Here is a 20800-nt window from a genome sequence, read left to right as displayed (position 1 = left end):
CCGCTTATCCTGTTCAGGGTCGTGGAAAGGCTGGAGGGGCCTATCCCAGCTGTCATAGGGTGAGAGGCGGGTTACACCCTGTACAGGTCGCCACATGTACTCTGCAGTCAAGTTCTTCCACACCAAACTCACTCATCCATGTCTTTATGGAGCTGCTTTGTGCACCGGTGTGCAGCCATGTTGGAATAGGAAGGGGGCATCCCCAAACTGTTCTCACAAAGTCAGGAGCATCAAGTTGTCCCAAATGTCTTGATATGCTGAAGCATTAAGAGTTCCTTTCACTGGAACTAAGGGGCCGAGCCCACCTCTTGAAAAACACCCCCACACCAAACTTTACACCATTCTCCTGGCAACTGCTAAATCCAGCGGCATGCTTTACACAACTGCACCCAACACTTATCAGATTTTCATTGGGAGTGAGCAGGATGGACAGGATTAGAAATAAGTACATCAGAGAGACAGTTCAGGTTTAGCGGTTTGGCGATAAAGTTAGAGAGATGAAACTGAGATGGTTTGGACATGTGCAGAGGAGGGATAGTGGATATATTGGACAAAGGATGTTGAAGATGGAGCTGCCAAGTCGGAGGAGAAGAGGAGGACCACAGAGGAGGTTCATGGATGTAGTGAAGAAGGACATGCAGAGGGTTGGTGTGATACAGGAGGATGCTCGAGATAGAGTGAGATGGAGGCAGATGATCCACTCTGTGAGGTGACAAGGTCAGATGGAGATCTTTGGATGTTTTCCTTACAAAAAAGATACCAGTTTTGGAGCAGGAAATAAAAGCCAGCTGGGAAACAGTAAATATCTTAAATATGCTTCCACTCTCGTCGTCTTTTATTTTTGCAATTAATTTTAAATATCAGCTGGGATAGGCTTCAGCCCCCCCAGGACCCTGAACAGGATAAGCGGAAGTGAATGGTTGGATGGAATTTTAACTGTTAGAGGAGCTTTGAGAGCGTCTTCTTTCACACATTAAGCGCAACATTATTATTTTTTAATTAAACCACTTTTGAATTTTTACTTGCTAAGTAACATGAAAAATAAAAGAGCAAATAAAAAACATTTTTTTTTACCCCTGTGGTATTAAAATGAACATAACCACACCTTCCTGTGAAGAACATTTCCCCTGAAATTAGTAAAATGGCCGAGGAAGTGTCTAATTCCTTAGAACTCACTTTGTTTTTTTACTTAATGGCAACATTATCCATTCCTGGCTGGTGTTGACTTCTGTTTTCAGGTTTGGGCCTTTATTGTGAAACCCGGAAGTTGCCTGTGGGCTGCTGTTTCAGCCTCAGCTCCTGATCCAGCTCCGGATCCTGCATCAGCAGCTCCGCTGGTTGTTGGTGACTGACTGTAATACCTCTGAGCAATTAATGTGGATTTAATGTAGATTCAAAGGAAAACTCTCAGGTGAACACACAGAACAGTTCACATGCAGGTTTGTACAGGATCACGTGGTCAAGTGAAGTCATATAAAGGTGCCACATGTAACAGTTAAAGGTCAAGTACTGCATGGTGATGCTGGCACCAACCTTCATTCACTCAGAGCAGAAAAAAAGAGAGATCACACAGTCATGGGGGTGTCCAGAGGGTGGGCATGAGGTGGCACCTGCACAAAGGGGTGATATACATGTGAACAAATCAATAATCTATGCAAATCCAAGAACCCATTGAATGTGTTGTTAAAGATTAAGCACAGTATAATAAATAAACAATTTATAAAGTGAAAGGAAACAACATTGGTTGGTTTTTAGTTTATCAATACGATGCTGTAAACATGGTTTAGATCATCATAATCACAGTTTTATTAATATAACCAAATAAAGGCAACGCATCCATTCAGACAACTAAACAATGTTATTTAGGGCGTCTGAATGCAATTACTATAATATCAAAAAATGCCAAAGAAGCAGCAACACATATGGAAGATTTTTCTGAAGATGTTGGAGACAGAAAGTTGAAGAAAGATGAATCCCAGAGTATTATATAATATTATAGCAGTTCATTATATTGCAGCATACTACTAAAAAATTTAAGAACACGTACAGGAGGAAGCTGGAGCAGAAACTCCAGCAGAACAACATGAGGGAGGTATGGAGTGGAATAAGAACCATCACTGGCTTCAGATCCAACAACAGAGGAATAGAGGGCAGCGTGGACGTGGCCAATGAGCAAAATCTGTTCTTTAACAGGTCTGACAGTGCAGGCTCTGTCCTCCCCCGTCCTGACACCTCTGCTGCCAGACCCCAGCAGTCCACTACACCCCCGCTCCCTCCACCTCCTAATAGCCTGCCCCCCTCACACCTCCACTTCTCCCCCACCAACCACCTCTACAGTTAGTCTCACTGCTGACCAGGTGAGAAACTCCACAAACAATCAAATCAAGTATACTTTACAGGACGGGGCCATCAGACTCTATAACTCCTCCCTAAATAGGTGACACTACAATTCACCAGTGTAATTTATTATGTGTACATATACAGACAGTATGTTCCAGATTTATATCATTATCAGCCACTGCCTTAATTGTAGTCACAAGAATGTACATGTGTATACATTTCAAATTGATCATTTTGGTTTTACATTTTTCTGTGTTTTAGTTTTAATTTATTTAAATGATTAATGTTTTATTCTTTCTATAAACAGATGCTGCTGTAACAACAGTAATTTCCCTCTGGGATTAATAAAGTATTCTGACTCTGAAGGAGATTCCAGGAGACGGGCAGCTACTCTCGGAGAGCTGGAGGGCCACAGAAGGGCATGACAGTGCCAAGCCTCATGTGGCGAGAATATGCAAGCACTTCCTGGAGGATGAAGGAATCGATACCGCTGACTGCCCCTCCAAGCTCGCCTGACCTAAATCCAGTAGAACACCTCTGAGACATCATGTTTCGTTCCATCCGACCAGGAGCTCAGTGATGTCCTGGTCCAGATCTGTGAATGAGATCATCCATCATCTCATTCGGAGCCCCGACGTTATCAGGCATGCATACAAGCACACGAGCACCATTTTGAGTTTCTGCAATTACTTTTTGTCAAAATGGACTAACCCGCTGCATCTTTTTTTTCACTTTAATTTTCAGGCTGTCTTTGAATTCAGCCTCTGGAGATTGATAATTTTCATTTCCATCAAACAACATGGCATCCCTTCATTCTGAATTACCCATTATCATTATCACTATAGATATATAATTTTTTTTCCCCCATTGAGATCTGATGTGTTTTCAAAGCGTTCCTTTAATTTTTCTAAGGAGTGTAGGTGGATCTGCACCAAGTACATGGCAAAAATGTGTCTAAATTTAGGATGTCAACCCAATCAAAGATAAAGCAGAAGCAGGTGACCCACAAATGACGGAATTTCATTCCACTGCATGGAAATTTGATGTGAATCACAATAAAGAATCTTTGAATAAAGCAAAACTAAAGCTCATCCCAGCAGCATTTCTGCCAGTTACACCTCCGTGGATGATCAAAGATATTTTGTTTGGCCTTATTAGACAGTTCTTTGCAGTGGAGAGAGACAGGAAAGCGGGAGGAGAAACAGGGAAGACAGGCTGGGACTCAAACCACCTTTAGCAGCAATAACTTGAAGTAGTTTTTTTTTTTTAAATCAGTCTCTCACATTGTTGTGGAGGAATTTCAGCCCAGTGTTCTTTACAACATGCAGACATTTAGCACCCAAGCCTCAAAATGTCCACCTGGACTTTTTATTTTTTTTGCTTATTTGAACTATAAAACACTTTCAATATCTGATAGTTGTTTACACTTTACTGCATGTTAAGAGTATCAATAGTTTTAAATGAAGAAAAAACAAAAAACGGAATTTGGCTTTAGAGATTTACTGACGAAAAGCACTGCAATCATACATGAACATATTAAATTTGAAATACCCCCCCCCCCCCCCAAAAAAAAAGAAAAAAAGAAAGAAAAAAAAATATCGCTCTCCTCTCTGGCTATAGAAAGTCCCTTCAGATTTCAGTCATCTTGATGGTACTGCCAGTGACAGTTCCTGTCTGGCTGCAGACACAAGCCCACATCACAGGTCTCGCACATCCAGGCGGTGCTCCTGTGACAGACTTTACAGCGCCGTCGCCCCAGGCTGGCTCTGTGCGCTCTGGGCTGGCCACTGCTTGTGGGGACAGGGAGGTGTTGGTCGTCTGGGATCTTCTGGGGCTTATTTTTCACAGAAACTCCCAGGAGATGTGCAGCAAGGTCCTCCTCGAAACACTGCCACACCATCGGTTTCTGCTGCATGCTGTCACACCGATCCTTATGGATGGCAAATGAGTTTCTCACAGCAATTTCAAACAGATGCTGGAAAACAGTGATGGGCCATGTCCTCGATTTCCTGTGGACTAAACTTGTTCCAATCACTTGGTCAGAGGAATCCACTTCTTCTGTGGGGCTGGGGATGGAGATCTCCTGTTCTTCCCCCTCCTCTTTCAGCCAGTGGTGCGCTGTGTCCCCATTGCCCACTGGGTGGACAGTGGAGCACAGGGAGGCTTCCCTGGTATCCATCCACAAAAAAGCCCCTTTCCTGATCCACTGGACACTGCCTTGTGGGGATCTTGTGGTGAGGTCATTTTCGTGTTTGATGGGGACATCAACTTTCTCCTGCTTGTATTCCCCAGAAGCTCCGAATCCCTCCTGATTCAAGTGATCTAAAAGGAAGCGACTGGTCTGGAGGTTGTCGATACAGACAATATACCCAGACCCCAGGAAGTCTTTTTTGACCAAATCTGCAACAGCATTGTAAGAGAGCCTATTTCCTGAAGTCAATTTTGACTTGCCCGTGTACAGCTGGAAGTCGATGGTGTAGCCGTTTGAGTCAGTAAGGGCAAAAAACTTCAGCCACCACTTTGTTGGCTTGGCCTTGATGTACTGTTTCATGCTGCGCCTGGCCTTGCTTGCCGCCATCCTATCCTCCACTAGAAGGTGCTGTCTCGGATGGTAGATGGCCTTGCACCTCATGCAAATCATCTCCATAAGAGGTCTGACCCAGTGGAGACGGTCGTAGTCCTCTGTGCCCTTTTTTCTCTCATTTATCACATCTTTCTCTGGGTCACTCGTGTGAAGGTGGGATAAAATGGCCAAGAACCTGTCTTTGGACATGATGGTGGCGGGGAACGACACACGAAAGATGGTTTCTCTACGCCAAAAATCACTAATTTTGGGGAGGCGCAAGACTGACATGTATAATAACATGCCGATGAACTTTTTCAGTTCCTCTGGTTTTATTTCAGTCCAGGTGAAAGTTTTCTCAGTCTTCTGCTTTGCTGCTGCATTCTTATTTGTGTTTTCACAGAGGAATTTGAGAACTTCAGCATCAAAAAAGTGTGAAAAGATTTCCCCTGGTGGAGGGTTCCTCGCATTCAGAGGGGGTTGGGCACCGGGGGTCCGTTTGGGGTTGAAGCCCAGTGGTTCGTCCTCGGGCTCTACCTTAATCTTCGACTCATGGGGTGAGCGGCTTCGCTCTCTGATAGTATCACCAGAGCCTCCAGCCTTCCCATGGCCTCTCTCTCTACGGCCCTGAGTTTCTGCTCCACATGAAGATGGCTGCTCGTCCTTACAAGGCAATCTACAAGTAGCAGAGAAATATATTCAGCTGGTCACACAACCTATACGATACAAACAAGGCATGGTATACTGTGTAGGTATGTTACAATCACCGTGTCATAACCCAGCAACGTTTGAGCTCACCTGTTCGGAGCCTCGGATAATACGCTGAAGCGTTATGTCAAAAAGGGGGTTTCTGATCAGACAAAGGTGGGTATTTTCCATGATTTTTTTTAAAAGTATGATGTAGGGGGAATCCCTCTGACACAGCATCTTTTTAAAAATTTTTCATTCTGTTAAGTCTTCTGTATTGAACGATTGCTTTTGAAAAACTTGCCAAAATTAAAGTGTCAAAAAAACAAACAAAAAAAAAAACACTGATGGCACAATTGAAGGTATGTGGATGTGTAATTTTATGTTTCATCTTAAAACTGTTAAAAGTTTCGTCACGTTTTCTTGATCAGAAAGTAGATTAATAACGCTCGGAAAATGTCCGCGGTCAAAGATAGACTCCACGGTGGCCACACAATCAAAAATAGTTTGTTTCGACAAAATTAAACTATTCTGTTTGTTCTAAGCTGTTTTCTCAGCACTTACGTTTTCAACATGGCATTTAAATATCTAATTTTCCTGTTCATAAATTTGTGTTCTCCCACTAAAAGCTTTTCATTTTTATGGATTTTGAGTTTCAGTAGGTTGGTAGTTAGTGTAGGATTGTTGGATATCTTTTACATTTGTTTCAGTGGGAATATGCCTCAGAAGAAGAAACATAGATCCCAGTCTAGTCGTCCTGGTGTTGGAACAAGAATCTTTCAGGATTTGTCTTTCACCTCAATTCATGACCTAAAACATGGTCACATTCTTCACTATTCTTCACTAAGCTTAAGGGGCAACTGTATGGGAATGTGAGCTTCTCATAGATACATTCAGAATAAAGATTAAAAGATTAGTTCTTTGTGTTTGGGGGAATTTATACTGACAGAGTAAAATAAAACATTTTGAGGAATTCCTCTGAAATTTTTTAAAAGATTTATTTACTTTGTACTGTTGATCCATTCTTAAATTTTCTTTCTTAATTAATTAATTGTGAAACACTGCTAACTTGATCATTTTCAGTCTCCTGATGTTGCCTTTTGCACAGCCCTCATCTTCCTTTGACTTTGCTTTGGGAAAAGTTTAGTTTCAGTGAGAATTTTCGAGTCTGTTTTTCCATTTTTGTTGACGAGTGGTTGATTACTTAATTGTTAAATATACATTTGAAGACAGCTTTCTGTTTGCCATACTTCTGCCTCTCTTTGTTGGAAATTATATTCAAATGTCTTTAAATTCGGAGGAAAAACGTTAACTTTTCGGCGTGTAATCCACTTTTAAGATCACAAGTTTCCACTGATCAAAATGGTAAAACAATGCACGCTACAGGAGTACTTAATCGGCTCTAACTTCCTTATTCTTTGGACTATTGGTGTGCTTTCAAAATGGACCTTTCGCCACGCTCTTTCTATCTGCACAGGTTTCAGATATAATTGGAAAGAATTATTTTTTTGTAACAAACTTATACACATAATCACGACTTGGTAGCCTACACTATACTTAAAAGTCACCAAGTATAAAATTCATGCGCACATTTACGGGCGAGTAAAAATAAACAAAGACTATACAAACTTATTGACCTAGAACTCTTCTAAAAAAGCACTACACAATACGAGCTTGAACACACAGGAAGGTATACAAAGTACAAACTAAGCTAAGCTCTCTCCGTACACACACACAACTTCATTCATCCAGAAGTTCAGCTGCGGCAACGTTACCTTTCCAGCACTATTTCGGTGTCCAGTCCATCTCTATACCTCAGTGGGAGTTTTATCACCCGGGACGCCTTCTTTTCAGACATTTTCTTGGACATATCTGCTTCTGTGCGGTGTTGTTGCTTCTCTCCACGGAATGTGCGTCTGTGAGTATGTGCGGGGGGCGGGGACAAAGGAACTGATTCGCGGGCTTCCTGCAACAGCGCGACTCAAATTACCGTAATACCCACATGTTGACAATTTCCCAGCTTTCAGAAATCATTTGAATTTTTCCGATTGGACAAACCGTGGCGTATTACGGTAATGTAAAAGGGCGCTTGTCGCTGTGTCGGCGACGTTGCGTTCGGTGTTTAAAAAAACAAAAAAACAAAACAAAATATACATCATAAAAGTCACACTCGATGTTAAAGGTTAACGCTTAACGTACCGATCCATCAGGCTGTGGGGCCTGAAATGTAGCTTTTTTTTTCCCACAGTCTGAAGGGCTAGGGGATCTAAAATGGTCTCTATTTTTCTCCTGGCAAGATCAACCGCAGAAAAAACAAACAAACAAAAAACATGTAAGTAGAAAATAAAGTCCAGTCGCCCTTTTTCAAGCTACTATGACCTGGATGGCTGAGAACCTACACAGACATCCACGGACGATTGTATTTCTTTCAGGCACATCGTGGGTGTCATTGTTTGGGGTCCTCGCTGGAGGATCGGCGCCAGGCTCCCCGGCAGTCGCAACAGAAGTAAATACGAGGAAAAGTCAGAAAAAGCTGTCAGAGAAAGCACGTTGTTTGGGGACTTTGGGCCTTCAGGCGTCCAGCGATGAATCTGGAACTGCTCGGTAATGTATTAAAAGCAAATATCTGTTTTCTGTGCACGTTACTGTCCGGACGGCGCTGTCGCTTTGTACCTGTTATGGTTAGCATCGTAGGTTAGCCTAGCATGTTAACAGCAGCCGATAAGAGTGAAATTATAGTCTCGTAAATAATTAGAAACCCGTTGTTAAGGTCTACTAAAAAGAATAATGCAATGTTGCCTAATGTATAGATTCATAAACATTTATATGTAAACAACTGAATGTAGTAGATGTAGTAGCTGGCTAATGCTAGCTTCCCATAGCATATGTTTGAATTAAATGGGTCTTTTTTTTATTTCAGAGTACAAACCGCTGCGATGTGTTTTTCTTGTAGTTCCTTCATATATTAAGCCTTCCTGGTCTTACTTGCTGGCTTTTTTTGTTCGAAAATAATAATAAAAAAATGCCCAGTTTTTCCTAGTGACAGCAGGACTGTCAGCACTGTGGACATACATGTTAACCTGGAAGTAGCGATATTTTATAAATCGTCACCCTCTTAAAATAATGGCCTAAGTCACTTTTTTTTAAACGAAAGTTTTATCTTTGCCTAAATCGTCGTATTTTCAATGTTTGGTTCAGTTGTTTTTTTTTTTTTTTTTATTTTCTTAAAAACCTGAAAAAACAAAACGACTTAGACCATTATTTTAAGAGGGTGACGAAATATAAAAACGGGTTTTAAGTGGCCATTCATTCTATGAATCTATGAAAAAATATGAACTATAACACAGGCTGACAGAAATAAAATAGGTTTTTACACCAGCAAGATGATTCCCAAAGAGCTATTTGCCAAAAAATTGTAATTTCTTGGCATGATGTACAGCATATCCTTAAAAAATGTAAGGAAAGTGGACATGTGGAGGAGAAAAGAAGTGTCAGGCCTACAAAACTGTACAGCATATGAACAGTATCTGAAAGTCATGTCTTGAAGACACAGAAAAAAAATTCCAGCCTGACACAGAACCTGAGAGATGATCCTCCAGTTTGTCCATCTACTGTTCACTGAAGCCTCATTAGAAATGGTCACAGTGAAAGGGTGGATGTAAAGAAGTGATTATTAAGGAAGGGTAGCAGGGAGGACAGGCTGAGGTATGCCAAATTAGACAAGATCCAGACTGAAAATCTAATGGAGTGATGAAATATTTGGTTCAAATCATTGTCAGTATGTACAGAGGAGGTCAGGTCAGGTATGACAATGAGTGTCTACAGCATCTGTAAAACACGGTGGAGGCTCTGCCGTGGTTTGAGACTGGATTTCAGCCAGTGGTGTTGGAGATCTTGTCAAAACTGATGGAATTATGAACACAGAAAAGTACCATCATATTTTGATCCACCATCCAACACCATGTGGAAAGTGTCTGATTGACAGTGGTTTAATTTTTCAGCATGAAAATGATCCTGAACACACCAATGCAATAAAACATACCCGGATTGGACGCTGGGGTGGCTCAGAGGCTGAGCAGGTGACCACATACATATGCCGTGTGGCAGTGCGGGCGGCGCAGGTTTAGGTCCCGGCCTGTCCCTGTTTCCTGCATGTCTTCCCCCGTATCTCTCCTCCCAATTCCCTGTCACTCTCCACTGAAAAAAACAAACATACCCGCATAGAACTTTATCAGTTATAGACTGGCCTCTGAAACTTTGTGAAACCCTGAATGGAGGAAAAGCTGTGAAATAACTGGTGTTTGTCTTTCTAAAAATGTGAGCTGCCTTTGTTTTATCAATTGAGCTAGTCATAGTTTGACAAGTCTACACAAAGTTTGTTTTTTGATAGACTTCGTATGATGTGTTGTAGATGAAGAGAAGCTGTAAAATTAGTCTTTTTCTGTTTTCATTTAAGGTTTTTCTGATTAGAGTAGGTGTTATAAGGTGTCTTCAGCATGTCAGTGGTAATTTAGTCTTAAGTATAGTGGCTTTGGGGGTACCCGGGTAGCTCAGCGGTGGAGCAGGCGACCACATGCATGTGGTGCGGGGGGGTGCAGGCTCGACTCCCGGCCTGTTGCCGATCTGCCTACATGTCTTCTCCTCTATCTGTCCCCTGTTTCCTGTCCCTCTACACTTACAATAAAGCCGCTGTTGCCAAAAAAAAAAAGTATAGTGGCTTTGGGGTTAGGTGTGGTTTGATGAAAGAAAGAAAAGTGAAAATGACCTCACAAAATAATAATAATACAATAAACAGAATAAGCACTCTTAGTGTCGGCCTTGTCTGCTATCAGCCAAACAGAAAGTTTATAAAGTGTTCAAGGGCTGCTTAAGACAAGGCAAACTTTACTCGAGTACCTGCTTAAGGTTTTTAACAGTGAAATTAAAGGAATTAAAGGATTTGCAAAAAAAAGGAAGCAGGGTCTGCACATTATTTGGCTCCAGTAATTTAATCCTTAAAATATTTATACAAAAGGATTTTTATCTGTAGGACCTTCTCGGGCAATCTGTGCCTTGCCTTTACGGGGAGCCAAATGATGTGCAAACCTTTCTTCTTTCTTTCGGTAACATGTTAGTTTTGATGGTGTTTGAGGATGAAACGATGAATGGTGAAAGTTTTGGATGCCACATTTTTGTTATTAATCTCTCTCTGTTGTTCTCTCAGAATCGTTCGGGCAGAACTATCCAGAGGTAAGCCGCCAGTTTTTAATGCACACGCATGCTCTGAAAGTCCTCAGAATACCTGCATGGGTTTAATTCCAGTCATATAAGAAGCCTTTTCCCTGGACTAAATGCTCTGGCTGTGGTTTGTTTTGATATTAGGAGGCAGATGGCACTCTGGACTGTATCAGCATGGCCCTCACCTGCACGTTCAATCGCTGGGGAACCCTGCTGGCGGTGGGCTGCAACGACGGTCGCATCGTCATCTGGGACTTCCTCACACGAGGGATCGCCAAAATCATCAGTGCACACATCCACCCAGTCTGCTCCTTATGGTGAGACTGTTGTTTGTTAATTGAGTGAATACAAGTGAGGGAACCAGGTTAATTTTTCTGCATTCTGGTGAAATTTCTGCAATGGCAAAAGATAAGACAAAAAGCAGGCTTCAGGTGACAATTCAACATACATGTTACCAAGGCAGATATCCTCAAACTGCTGTGGTCATTGTTGTGTTTTGGTGATGTTATCTGAGAAAATCTAGGTTAACAGTTGTCATTTGAAGTTCCTTTTTATTAGTCATTGTTACACAATGCTTCGTGTTTTGTATAAATGTGTGTAGCTGGAGTCGAGACGGCCACAAGCTGGTGAGCGCATCCACAGACAACATTGTCTCGCAGTGGGATGTCCTAACTGGAGACTGTGACCAGAGGTTCCGCTTCCCCTCACCAATCCTGAAGCTTCAGTACCACCCCAGAGACATGTGAGTGACCTGATTGTGTCATGTGGTGTGAGGTTCGGCTGCGGGTCAGATTTGAAGAGCAATGATGTCTCATAATCACTGCTTTGTAATCATTCTTCAGGTAATGATTTTATGCTAAGAAGAAGTGATGTGTGTTTTAGGGACAAGGTGCTGGTGTGTCCCATGAAGTCAGCTCCAGTCCTGCTGACGCTATCAGACTCCAAACATGTTGTCCTGCCAGTCGACGATGACTCAGACCTCAATGTGGTGGCAGCCTTTGATAGGCGGGGCGAATACATCTACACTGGCAATGCCAAAGGAAAGGTCAGCCTCGCTTTCACTTTATACGTCACTGTATATATTTTACTTGTATCAGTGCACTTTAAAAGTATTCAGTGCTTTCACACATGCACTGCAGAACTTTTGCAGACATTGCTCAGCTGTAATATTCTGATGGGGCTTTAAACAGTCTTTAATCTCCTCCTAAAACTTTGTTACTGTGTTGGTTCTCTGCCAGAATGGGCGATGCCATTGTTTGCATTTATAATCTTGCTGTGTCTGCATTGCTCTGCCATCATGGATGAAATGGAGTTGTTCTTGCTGGACTTGAAACTGGTACATTTTGAACAGCAGCTACTTTTACTCAAAATCAGGAAGGCGAGAATACTTCAGAACTGACACTGGGGAAATGGATAACACTGATTCTCTTCATCAGTGCACCTGTTAGTGAGTGGGCTGTATTAGGGAGCAAGTGAACATTTTGTCCTCAAAGCTGATGTGTTAGAAGCAGGAAAAACGGGCGAGCATACGGATGCAAGCGAGTTTGTCAAGGGCCAAATTGTGATGGCTAGACGACTGGGTCAGTGCATCACCAGAGCTGCAGTTCTGTATCTACCGATCCATCAGTAGAGCTACTGTAGCTCAAACAGCTGATAAAGTTAATACTGGTTCTGATAGAAAGGTGTGAGAATACACAGTGCAACACAGTTTGTTATGTATGGGGCTGCATAGCCACAAACCAGTCAGGGTGCCCCTGCTGAGCCCGTCACCCACCAGAAGTACCAACAATGGGCAGTCGAGCAGTAGAACTGGACCACGGAACAATGGAAGAAGGTGGCCTGGTCTGATAAATCATGTTTTCTTTTACATCACGTGTGTGTGTGTGTGTGTGTGTGTGTGTGTGTGTGTGTGTGTGTGTGTGTGTGTGTGTGTGTGTGTGTGTGCGCGTGCGTGCGCGCGTCGCTTACCTGGGGAACACCTGGCACCAGGATGCACTGTGGGAAGAAGGTAAGCTGGCAGTGTGATGCTTTTTTTTCTGCTGGGAAACCTTGAGTCCTGCCATCCATATGGATGTTACATTCACACATACCACCTATCCAAGCACTGTTGCAGACCATGTACACCCTTTCATGGAAATAGTATTCCATGATGGCTGTGGCCTTTTTTCAGCAGGATAATGCACCCTGCCACAAAGCAAAAATGGTTCAGGAATGATTTGAGCAGCACAAGGACAAGTTTGAGGTGTTCATGGGGCCTCCAAATTCCCCATATCTCAGTCCAATCAAGCATCTGTGGGATGCACTGGACAGGACTGAAAGGATCTGTTGCTAACATCTTGGTGCAGATACCACAGTACACCTTCAGGGGTCGAGTGAAGTCCATCCCTTGACAGGTCAGGGCTGTTTTGGCAGCAAAAGGGGGGCCAATACAATTTTAGGCAGGTGTTCATAATGTTATGCTTGATTTGTGTACATTTTACACTTTGAAGCAGTTGTCATGTATTCTGAATGACATCCTGTGTTTCTGATGATTTCCTTCTCCCTCTGTCTGCTGTTGCAGATCCTGGTGTTGAACACAAACACTCAGGAACTGGTGGCTTCATTCAGAGTAACAACTGGCACCAGCAACACCACAGCCATCAAGTCCATTGAATTTGCACGAAAGGGCAGGTGAGAGGAAGCAGGAGGGCTTTCTGTATCTAATCAGAACTGATGAACACAGTCTTGATTACACAATCTTGACCATTTGTTTCCGTTTAATTTGTGGTTTTCCATTTTCTTGGATTCTGTATTACAGATTGTATGCCGAAGGCATAGAAGAATCTAAAAGAAATTCCCTTTAAAAGTCCCTCTTGTGAACACTGAGTTTTTCTTCCTCTTATTGTGCATGTGTCCTGTTTGTTATGCAGTTGCTTCCTAATAAACACAGCAGACCGGATCATCAGGGTGTATGACAGCAGAGAGATCCTGACCTGTGGCCGGGACGGTGAGCCTGAACCTATGCAGAAACTTCAGGATTTGGTAAACAGGTAAATCTGTGCAGATAATTTTTGATTGCCCGTTTTGGAGTAAATGTTATGGGTTTTTTTTTTTTTTTTTTTTTTTTTTTTTTTTTACAAATTTATTTTTTGCCAGTTTATGAAGTGAATGAACTGGAATTTTTCGTAGAGGAAATTGCAATGTTTGAATCCATTCTTTTGGGGGTGACAAGTGTTTGAGTAAAAGTAAATTTAATTTCCTTAAAATCAGATTTTCACCATTGGTTTTGCATTTTGTGACGCTGCCTCTGTTCCTGTTACTGTGTTTCCTGTGTTCAGGACTCCGTGGAAGCGCTGCTGTTTCTCTGGGGATGGCGAGTACATTGTGGCTGGTTCAGCAAGGCAGCACGCCCTCTACATCTGGGAGAAAAGCATCGGCAACCTGGTGAAGATCCTGCATGGAACCAGAGGAGAGCTGCTACTGGATGTCGCTGTAAGTGTTCTGGCTCAGCATCGTGCAGGAATATTAAAGCACTCACTCGTGTCAGTGTATTTTCAGTTATGTTGAGAGACTGCGTTATTTTAGAATTAACTTACTTAAAAAGTCTTACCTTTTGACCTCTTTCCAGTGGCACCCAGTCCGTCCCATCATCGCCTCCATCTCCAGTGGAGTGGTGTCCATCTGGGCTCAGAACCAAGTCGTAAGTGGACAATGATAATAAAAGCTGGATACGCATGAATGAACAGCGTTATTGTCAAGTTTTTTTTTTCTTATGGTTGGCTTGAAATATTCAGATCCATGGTTCATATTGTGGGGAAATGTGGGAATTTGAGCTTTAATGACGTAACTTGTCACTGTGTAAATGTTTTGTCTGCCTGCAGGAAAACTGGAGCGCTTTTGCTCCAGACTTTAAAGAGCTGGACGAGAACGTGGAGTACGAGGAGCGAGAGTCTGAATTCGACATTGAGGACGAAGACAAGAGCGAACCTGAGCAGATGGGTAGGTAACACACACACACACACACACACACACACACACACACACACACACACACACACACACACACACACACACACACACACACACACACACACACACATTATGCAGCTTACATATGGTAATTTCAATTTGTGCAGTTATGATTTGTTTTTTTCTTTATTTTCCAATTTAAAGCTTTTCTGGGAAATCTTCATTGGTTACAGTGTTTCTGTATTTTTTATTTATTTATTTATTTTAAAGGTAAAAGTATAAGAAGTGTTTATTTATATGTAATTTAATCTGTCTTTTAATATGCTGTGGAAAAGTGACCTAACTAATAGTTGCTCAAATGTCAGTCTTATGTGCTGAATATACAGTATTCAGCCCATAAGCATTAACATTATTGAGCCACAAAGAAAACTGAGGCCGTATTTGCAGCTGGAGAAAAATTCAAACAAATGACAGATTTTGGTGAACATTGTGTGATGTCAAAAGACATCATTAATGCATCAAAGTGCAAACATGACAGTGCGGTAAAATCTAAAGTTGTTTAAGTATGCAGATTTCTTCAGTACTTCCTTTCTGAATCACACATATTTGTAACCCAGGTTTTACTACATGTTCACCATTGGCCCATTCACATTGAGCTGTGCTGATCTTGATGGTTTCCCAAGTTCTTTTTTTTCATGATGTCTCCGAGATGAACTTGCGTCCATGTTTTACAGGTGCAGACGCTGCAGAAGATGAAGAGGTGGATGTGACCACTGTTGATCCCATTGCTGCTTTTTGTAGCAGGTGAGAGGAACTAGAAAGAAATACCCCATAGTATCATCTTATCCCAACAGAGCACTTTACTCTCAGACTGCAGGCGTTCTTGTGATTCTAGAGTTTTCAGAAGTAGAGTGGGAGTCCTGATCTATGAGGAGCCAGCTCCTAGTTTGGGTTCAGGAGACAGAGACCCTCATTGCATTTGAAATTAGGCTTAAAACTTTCCTTTTTGATAAAGCTCATAATTAGAGCTTGAACAGGTGACCCTGAACCGTCTGTTAGTTATATTGTTATTGGCTCAGCCTGCTGAGGGACTCTTCACTATTTCCCCTCACCTTTTATACTGATGGTCTCTTCCTTTAGCGGTCAATCTATGTTCCTACCCTCACCTGTGGTCATGAGCTTTGGGTAGTGACCGAGAGAATAAGATTGCGAATACAAGCGTCAGAAATTAACTTCCTGCGAAGGGTGGCTGGCCTCTCCCTTAGAGATGGGATGAGAAGCGCAGCCATTCGGGGAATGCCATGGGGTCCCCCTGGATGAACTGGTGGAGGTGGGGGGGGAGAGGGAGGTCTGGGCTTCTCTGCTTAGGCTGCTGCCCCCACGACCTGGCCCCAGATAAGTGGAAGTTAAAAAGGAGGTGGTCTTCCCCTCTGTCACAAACTACTTGCTCATCTTTATAATATTGTAGGCTCTTTACCTTGCAATATAAAGCACATTGGGAAAGATCACTGTTTTAAATTATCCATCCATTTTCTTCCGCTCAGTGCTATATTAATGAAACTGATATGAATTTAAGTCAGAATGATTAAGAGATCTTTCTACATCTTTGGGATGTTTCATCTTTCATCTGACTGCAGATTAAACAGTTTTCTGAATCTTCCAGGCTACTGTGATCACATCCTTAAGCCACTGAAAACTTTTAGTTTTAAGGGATGTGTTTCATCTCACACCCATGTTTTAAATGTAACATCAAAACTGGTTTAGTCATCATTCCTTCGGCCTTTAAATTAGGAGGACTAGAGCCTTTGTAAATTTTCTTTTTAGCCAACTTGAATGTCTAACTCTGCTGCAGACGGTGGAGATGGATGCTTACACAGTGCAGAGTATGACCTTTAGTCCAAATGAAGATGATTATTGTTATAAACTTAAGTCTAAATAAAGTGACAAGTCTCATCTGTGTTTGTCGTTTAGTGACGAGGAGTTGGAGGACCACAAAGCCCTGCTGTACCTGCCCATCGCCCCCGAGGTTGAAGATCCAGAGGAAAACCCCTTCGGTCCCCCGCCAGATGCCTCGGTGCAGTCTGCAGCTTCAGAGGAAACATTGGCTGGCGGCGATAAGAAGCAACGACAGCCTTCATCTGAAGGCGGTCCAGCAAAGAAAAAAGCTCGCACCACCACCATTGAACTGCAGGGGGTGCCCAGTGATGGTGAGAGTGGGAAAAATGAGAATTAGAATAACCACAAGATAAATTATAGGGGGTTAAATTTTTAAGTGTTGTGTAAAATTTTCAGATAATGTCCAGGGCCTTTTATTTTCCTGATCGGCAGGAAGTTATAACGTGCGTTTCTCTCCTCAGAGGTGCACCCCCTGCTGGGCGTAAAAGGAGACAGCAAGTCAAAGAAGAAGACAGCAGGCCGGCCCAAAGGCTCCAAAGGTAAAGACAAAGACTTCCCCTTCAGGCCGAAGCCCTACAAGGGTGAACGGCCCTCCTTCCCTGTGGTGCCCGAGGCCCTGGGCAGCTCTGGCCTGGGAGGAGGAGGAGGATTAGGAGGAGGAATAGGAGGAGGAGGGCTGAAGGGCAGAGCAGAGGGGGGCCAAGCCACAGGTAAGCACGCCACCACCCATGCTGCTGCTGCTGCTGCTGCTGCTGAGTCTGGGAGCTCTGTTAGCCCTGCTAGTTTGAGTGATGCCCTACCAGCCTGGCCTGTCTTCAAAGCACCCCCCCACCCCTATCCCTGTATTGCTTCCACCCCCCCCCAAACCCAAACCACACAGCTCACTAACAGAGACCCGCCTGTTATAAAGCCACAGTCTGGAGGTCAGAACATGCACTTTTATCTGACAGTCTTTTTGACATTAGATCCAGTTCAGTCTGAAAACGTGGATGTCGACGTTCCTCCATACTCGCACCCATCTGTATCATAAACACTGATTGACATCTTCTACATAACTGTTAGATAAATGTTACTAACTTTATACTAAGATATACTAAGAAATTCAGAGCAACTTTTCTTAAAAAAATACAAAAAACAGGTTTCTAAGAATTAAAGTACTGCAAACATGAAAACATGATGGTTGCTTTGGCACATCATTTTTGTACCTGACTATACAACAAACTTCTCCAACTCCAGTCCAGCAGGAGGCAGTAATGCCAAACTTAATTTAGATCCCTGTGTTGGTGTAGGCGACACTGAAACGATGGGCCCAGAGCCACTGTAGGTGCTGCAAGCAGGAAAATAGATGAGTGAAATGAATTTAATGGTATTTTTTTTAATCTTATATTCTTTCCTTTTTATTAAAGAAGTTATACAAGAGTTTGAGGATGCAATCTGGCTGATGATTAGTTTGTAATGATTTGTAAAAGTTTGGGTGGGAGGCATAAACTTTTACAGTTTCTGAAGTGGTTCAAGAACCACTTCAAGCATCAGCTGTATACTGCAAGGTATTTCTGATTATAATAAACATTGTTATTTAAATTATCACACATTCCCTGCAGTTTGTCATGTGCTGCTGTGTTTGATTGATCAGAGATTTTATGGTTAACTTGGCACACATACTTTTGACTGGTATATAAATCACTAAGGTGCTATAATGCACATCATTATGGAAATCCATCAACACATAGTATCTTTTAACATCCTGGCATGACAAAGCGTTGTCGCGTTGTTTAGTTGTTCAGCCTACACATCAGCCTAACTGCAGGATTACACTTGGCCGCAGCTGTCTTGCGTTCCCTCTCCTTCTAAAGGTAATGATTGTAACCTAAAGTGTCCCAGAAACGGCTCAGTGCGTCTCATTGCTTGAGACTGTTGTGAAGTCTGATTTTTTTTAATGGAAGCTACATAAAGATGCACAGAGCAGATTAGGAGGACAAGAAGTCTGTTGTTATCTATAAGGTGCATGCCTTGCAGCTGTGCAGGGAACCTGCTGTTTGTAACGTGTGTGGGCCTGTGTGTTTGTGGACTGAGTACTCAGACTGTGGGAACAACAATGACGACACACCTGATTGGTCTGGGGTGAATACCAACCTTGAGATTATGTTACAGTGATGAGGCTGCTGTGGCTGCGGCTGCTGCTGCTGCTGGGAAAAAAGGAAAAAAAAAAAACTCCTCTTGTTGCTCTTCAGCCTAAAATGGGAGCTTAGAGTTCAGTGTTGGTTTTCAGTAAATGAACAAAGTGGAAATCTGTTCCCAGAAACTCATCAGGCTGTAAAACGACTGCTTTAATTGGACATACCTCGATTTCAGGTCAGAGGGCACAGCTGAGTTCTGCAGTTACCACAATTAAATTAGGTCCTCAACACAGTGTTCCAGTTTATTAATAGCACATTGAAATAGCTGCATGGCACGCTAGCATTACATGACAAATACATTTGTTTTCTGTTCTCATGAGAAACAAAAACAGCGCCACACAAACTAAATACTAAATCAGAACATTGGGAATATGACAGAAACGTATTGCTGGGATTATTTTCCCACAGATGTTTGGAAAAGCTTACTGATCAGAAGAACTGTTTGTACATTGACTCTTTTTCCTCCCACCTTTATGATGTTGTCCCTCCCCGACTGTGGCTTTTCACAGGTATAACCTCTGCTAACTGCAGCCTCGCTCTGACTAATCTGCATCATTTAAATTTGTTCATGTTGGGCTGTGGTTGGCAGATGGGTGTTGACGTGCCCGTTGATGGGATGGTGAAGCTTGTTTTCCCTGTGGGCTAGCGACTAGTCTACTTCCTGCTTGGCCTTTGACCCTCCTGCTCCCACTCCCGCCTCGCTCCTTGGGCTTTTCATTGATATAGATGTTTGTCTCTCAGGTCCTGTGTTTTTTCTTTTCTGAATGTGTGTCACAGAGATGTGGGGTGGCGGTATACATTTATGGATTTCTATCATGTTAATTTTCATTCAGAGTTTTGTCACAGCTGTATGAGTACGGGGCGATGGCCGAGGTCTCCTCCCCCACATTTAAACTGGTTCACCTCACAGTCACACTCAGCGCTGCTTTTTATCCCCAACATTTTGCTTCATCTTTGTTTTCTTTCACTCTTACATCACTGAAACTTAATGTTTCCTGAGCAAATGTTACATTCATATAAAAAAGTAAAAAAAAAAGTAGCAGAACATGATATAAATATAACCTGTGACTAATTCATTTGAGTGTGAAAACAATATTCTCTTTAGTGTTTTCAGTAGTCATTGCATTGTACTGATAAGGGGGTAGTACATTATTCTGAAGGGATCAAAGGAAGTTCCACTCTTCCTCCTGCAGTCGTAGTCAGATTGTGCTTAAAATTAAATCTAAACAAATACCTGGTTTGTAGACGTGGAGTATTTAAAATATTTTGTGCAGAAACACTAAAAATATGTAGTAACTGTCAAAATTAGCTTAGTTATGGAATAATTGCCATAAACAAGCAGTGCTGCCCCATTCTGTCACCCTGTTAGGGGTCGCCACAGCAGATCATCTGCCTCCGTTTCTTGCATCCTTCTGTTCCACATTTTTGATTTGATAGAGATATTATTTCCTTCCTGACTCAGCCCTCCCACATTTACTGGCCTGTGGTCAGAAATTAACCCGCTCAGTCAAAGTTAATCAGCGTCTTATCATTCATGATGTTTTTGTGTGTGTGTGTGTGTGTGTGTCTGACGGTGCGTTTGTTGTTCTGCAGGGAGTCTGGTCACACCGTCGTACAAACAGCACGACATTGGAGGGATGGACTGATGCAGCTCTGAGCGTTTGTGGAGGAGCACCAACAGGCTCAGAGCAAAGAGACAAATCCTGATGTGGTGTACAGACTGTGAGCGAGCCGCCTGTTTGGCGTGCCGACTGTTTCCTACCCCAACCAGAGACCAGCATCACAGGGAAACTCGTCAGCCCGGATCTCTGACCGGATCTCTGACCGGATCCCTGCGGCGGCCGAGTCGTCACAGTAGAGCTCACACGTCCTCTGTAGGATTCATCATGTATAGAACGTCTGTGTCCTGATAGTGTGTGCGTTGTCTTGCTTGTTGTTTTTATACGTATTAAAACATTCTGGTTTATAAATA

General features: G+C 42.6%; 2 protein-coding genes across 3 annotated transcripts; one reads left to right on the top strand and one right to left on the bottom strand.

Moving 5' to 3' along the window:
- Positions 1-3912: 3912 nt before the first annotated feature.
- On the bottom strand, positions 3913-7507 carry LOC115780774 (piggyBac transposable element-derived protein 3-like). Its single transcript, XM_030730175.1, has 2 exons — positions 7366-7507; positions 3913-5579 (listed from the first exon to the last, which is right to left on the bottom strand). Exons 1-2 carry the CDS (start codon positions 7458-7460, stop codon positions 3977-3979), a joined length of 1698 nt encoding a protein of 565 aa, XP_030586035.1. The 5' UTR covers positions 7461-7507; the 3' UTR covers positions 3913-3976.
- A 528-nt stretch (positions 7508-8035) lies between these two features.
- rbbp5 (retinoblastoma binding protein 5) lies at positions 8036-20800 on the top strand. 2 transcript variants are annotated; one of them, XM_030730268.1, is made up of 14 exons: positions 8036-8194; positions 10794-10819; positions 10952-11124; positions 11409-11549; positions 11690-11852; positions 13368-13477; positions 13717-13836; positions 14125-14278; positions 14415-14486; positions 14668-14785; positions 15490-15559; positions 16727-16962; positions 17113-17190; positions 20422-20800. In XM_030730268.1, the coding sequence occupies exons 1-14, from the start codon at positions 8176-8178 to the stop codon at positions 20472-20474; spliced, it is 1533 nt and encodes a 510-aa protein (XP_030586128.1). In that variant the 5' UTR covers positions 8036-8175; the 3' UTR covers positions 20475-20800. The 2 variants fall into 2 exon arrangements, with proteins under 2 accessions (XP_030586128.1, XP_030586127.1); XM_030730267.1 differs by having other exon boundaries at positions 17113-17361.

This window comes from Archocentrus centrarchus, chromosome 5 (assembly GCF_007364275.1).
Source record: "Archocentrus centrarchus isolate MPI-CPG fArcCen1 chromosome 5, fArcCen1, whole genome shotgun sequence".
NCBI lineage: Eukaryota > Metazoa > Chordata > Actinopteri > Cichliformes > Cichlidae > Archocentrus > Archocentrus centrarchus.
The sequence above is the reverse complement of the archived record's forward strand: the minus strand, read 5'-3'. Positions and strand labels throughout refer to the sequence as shown.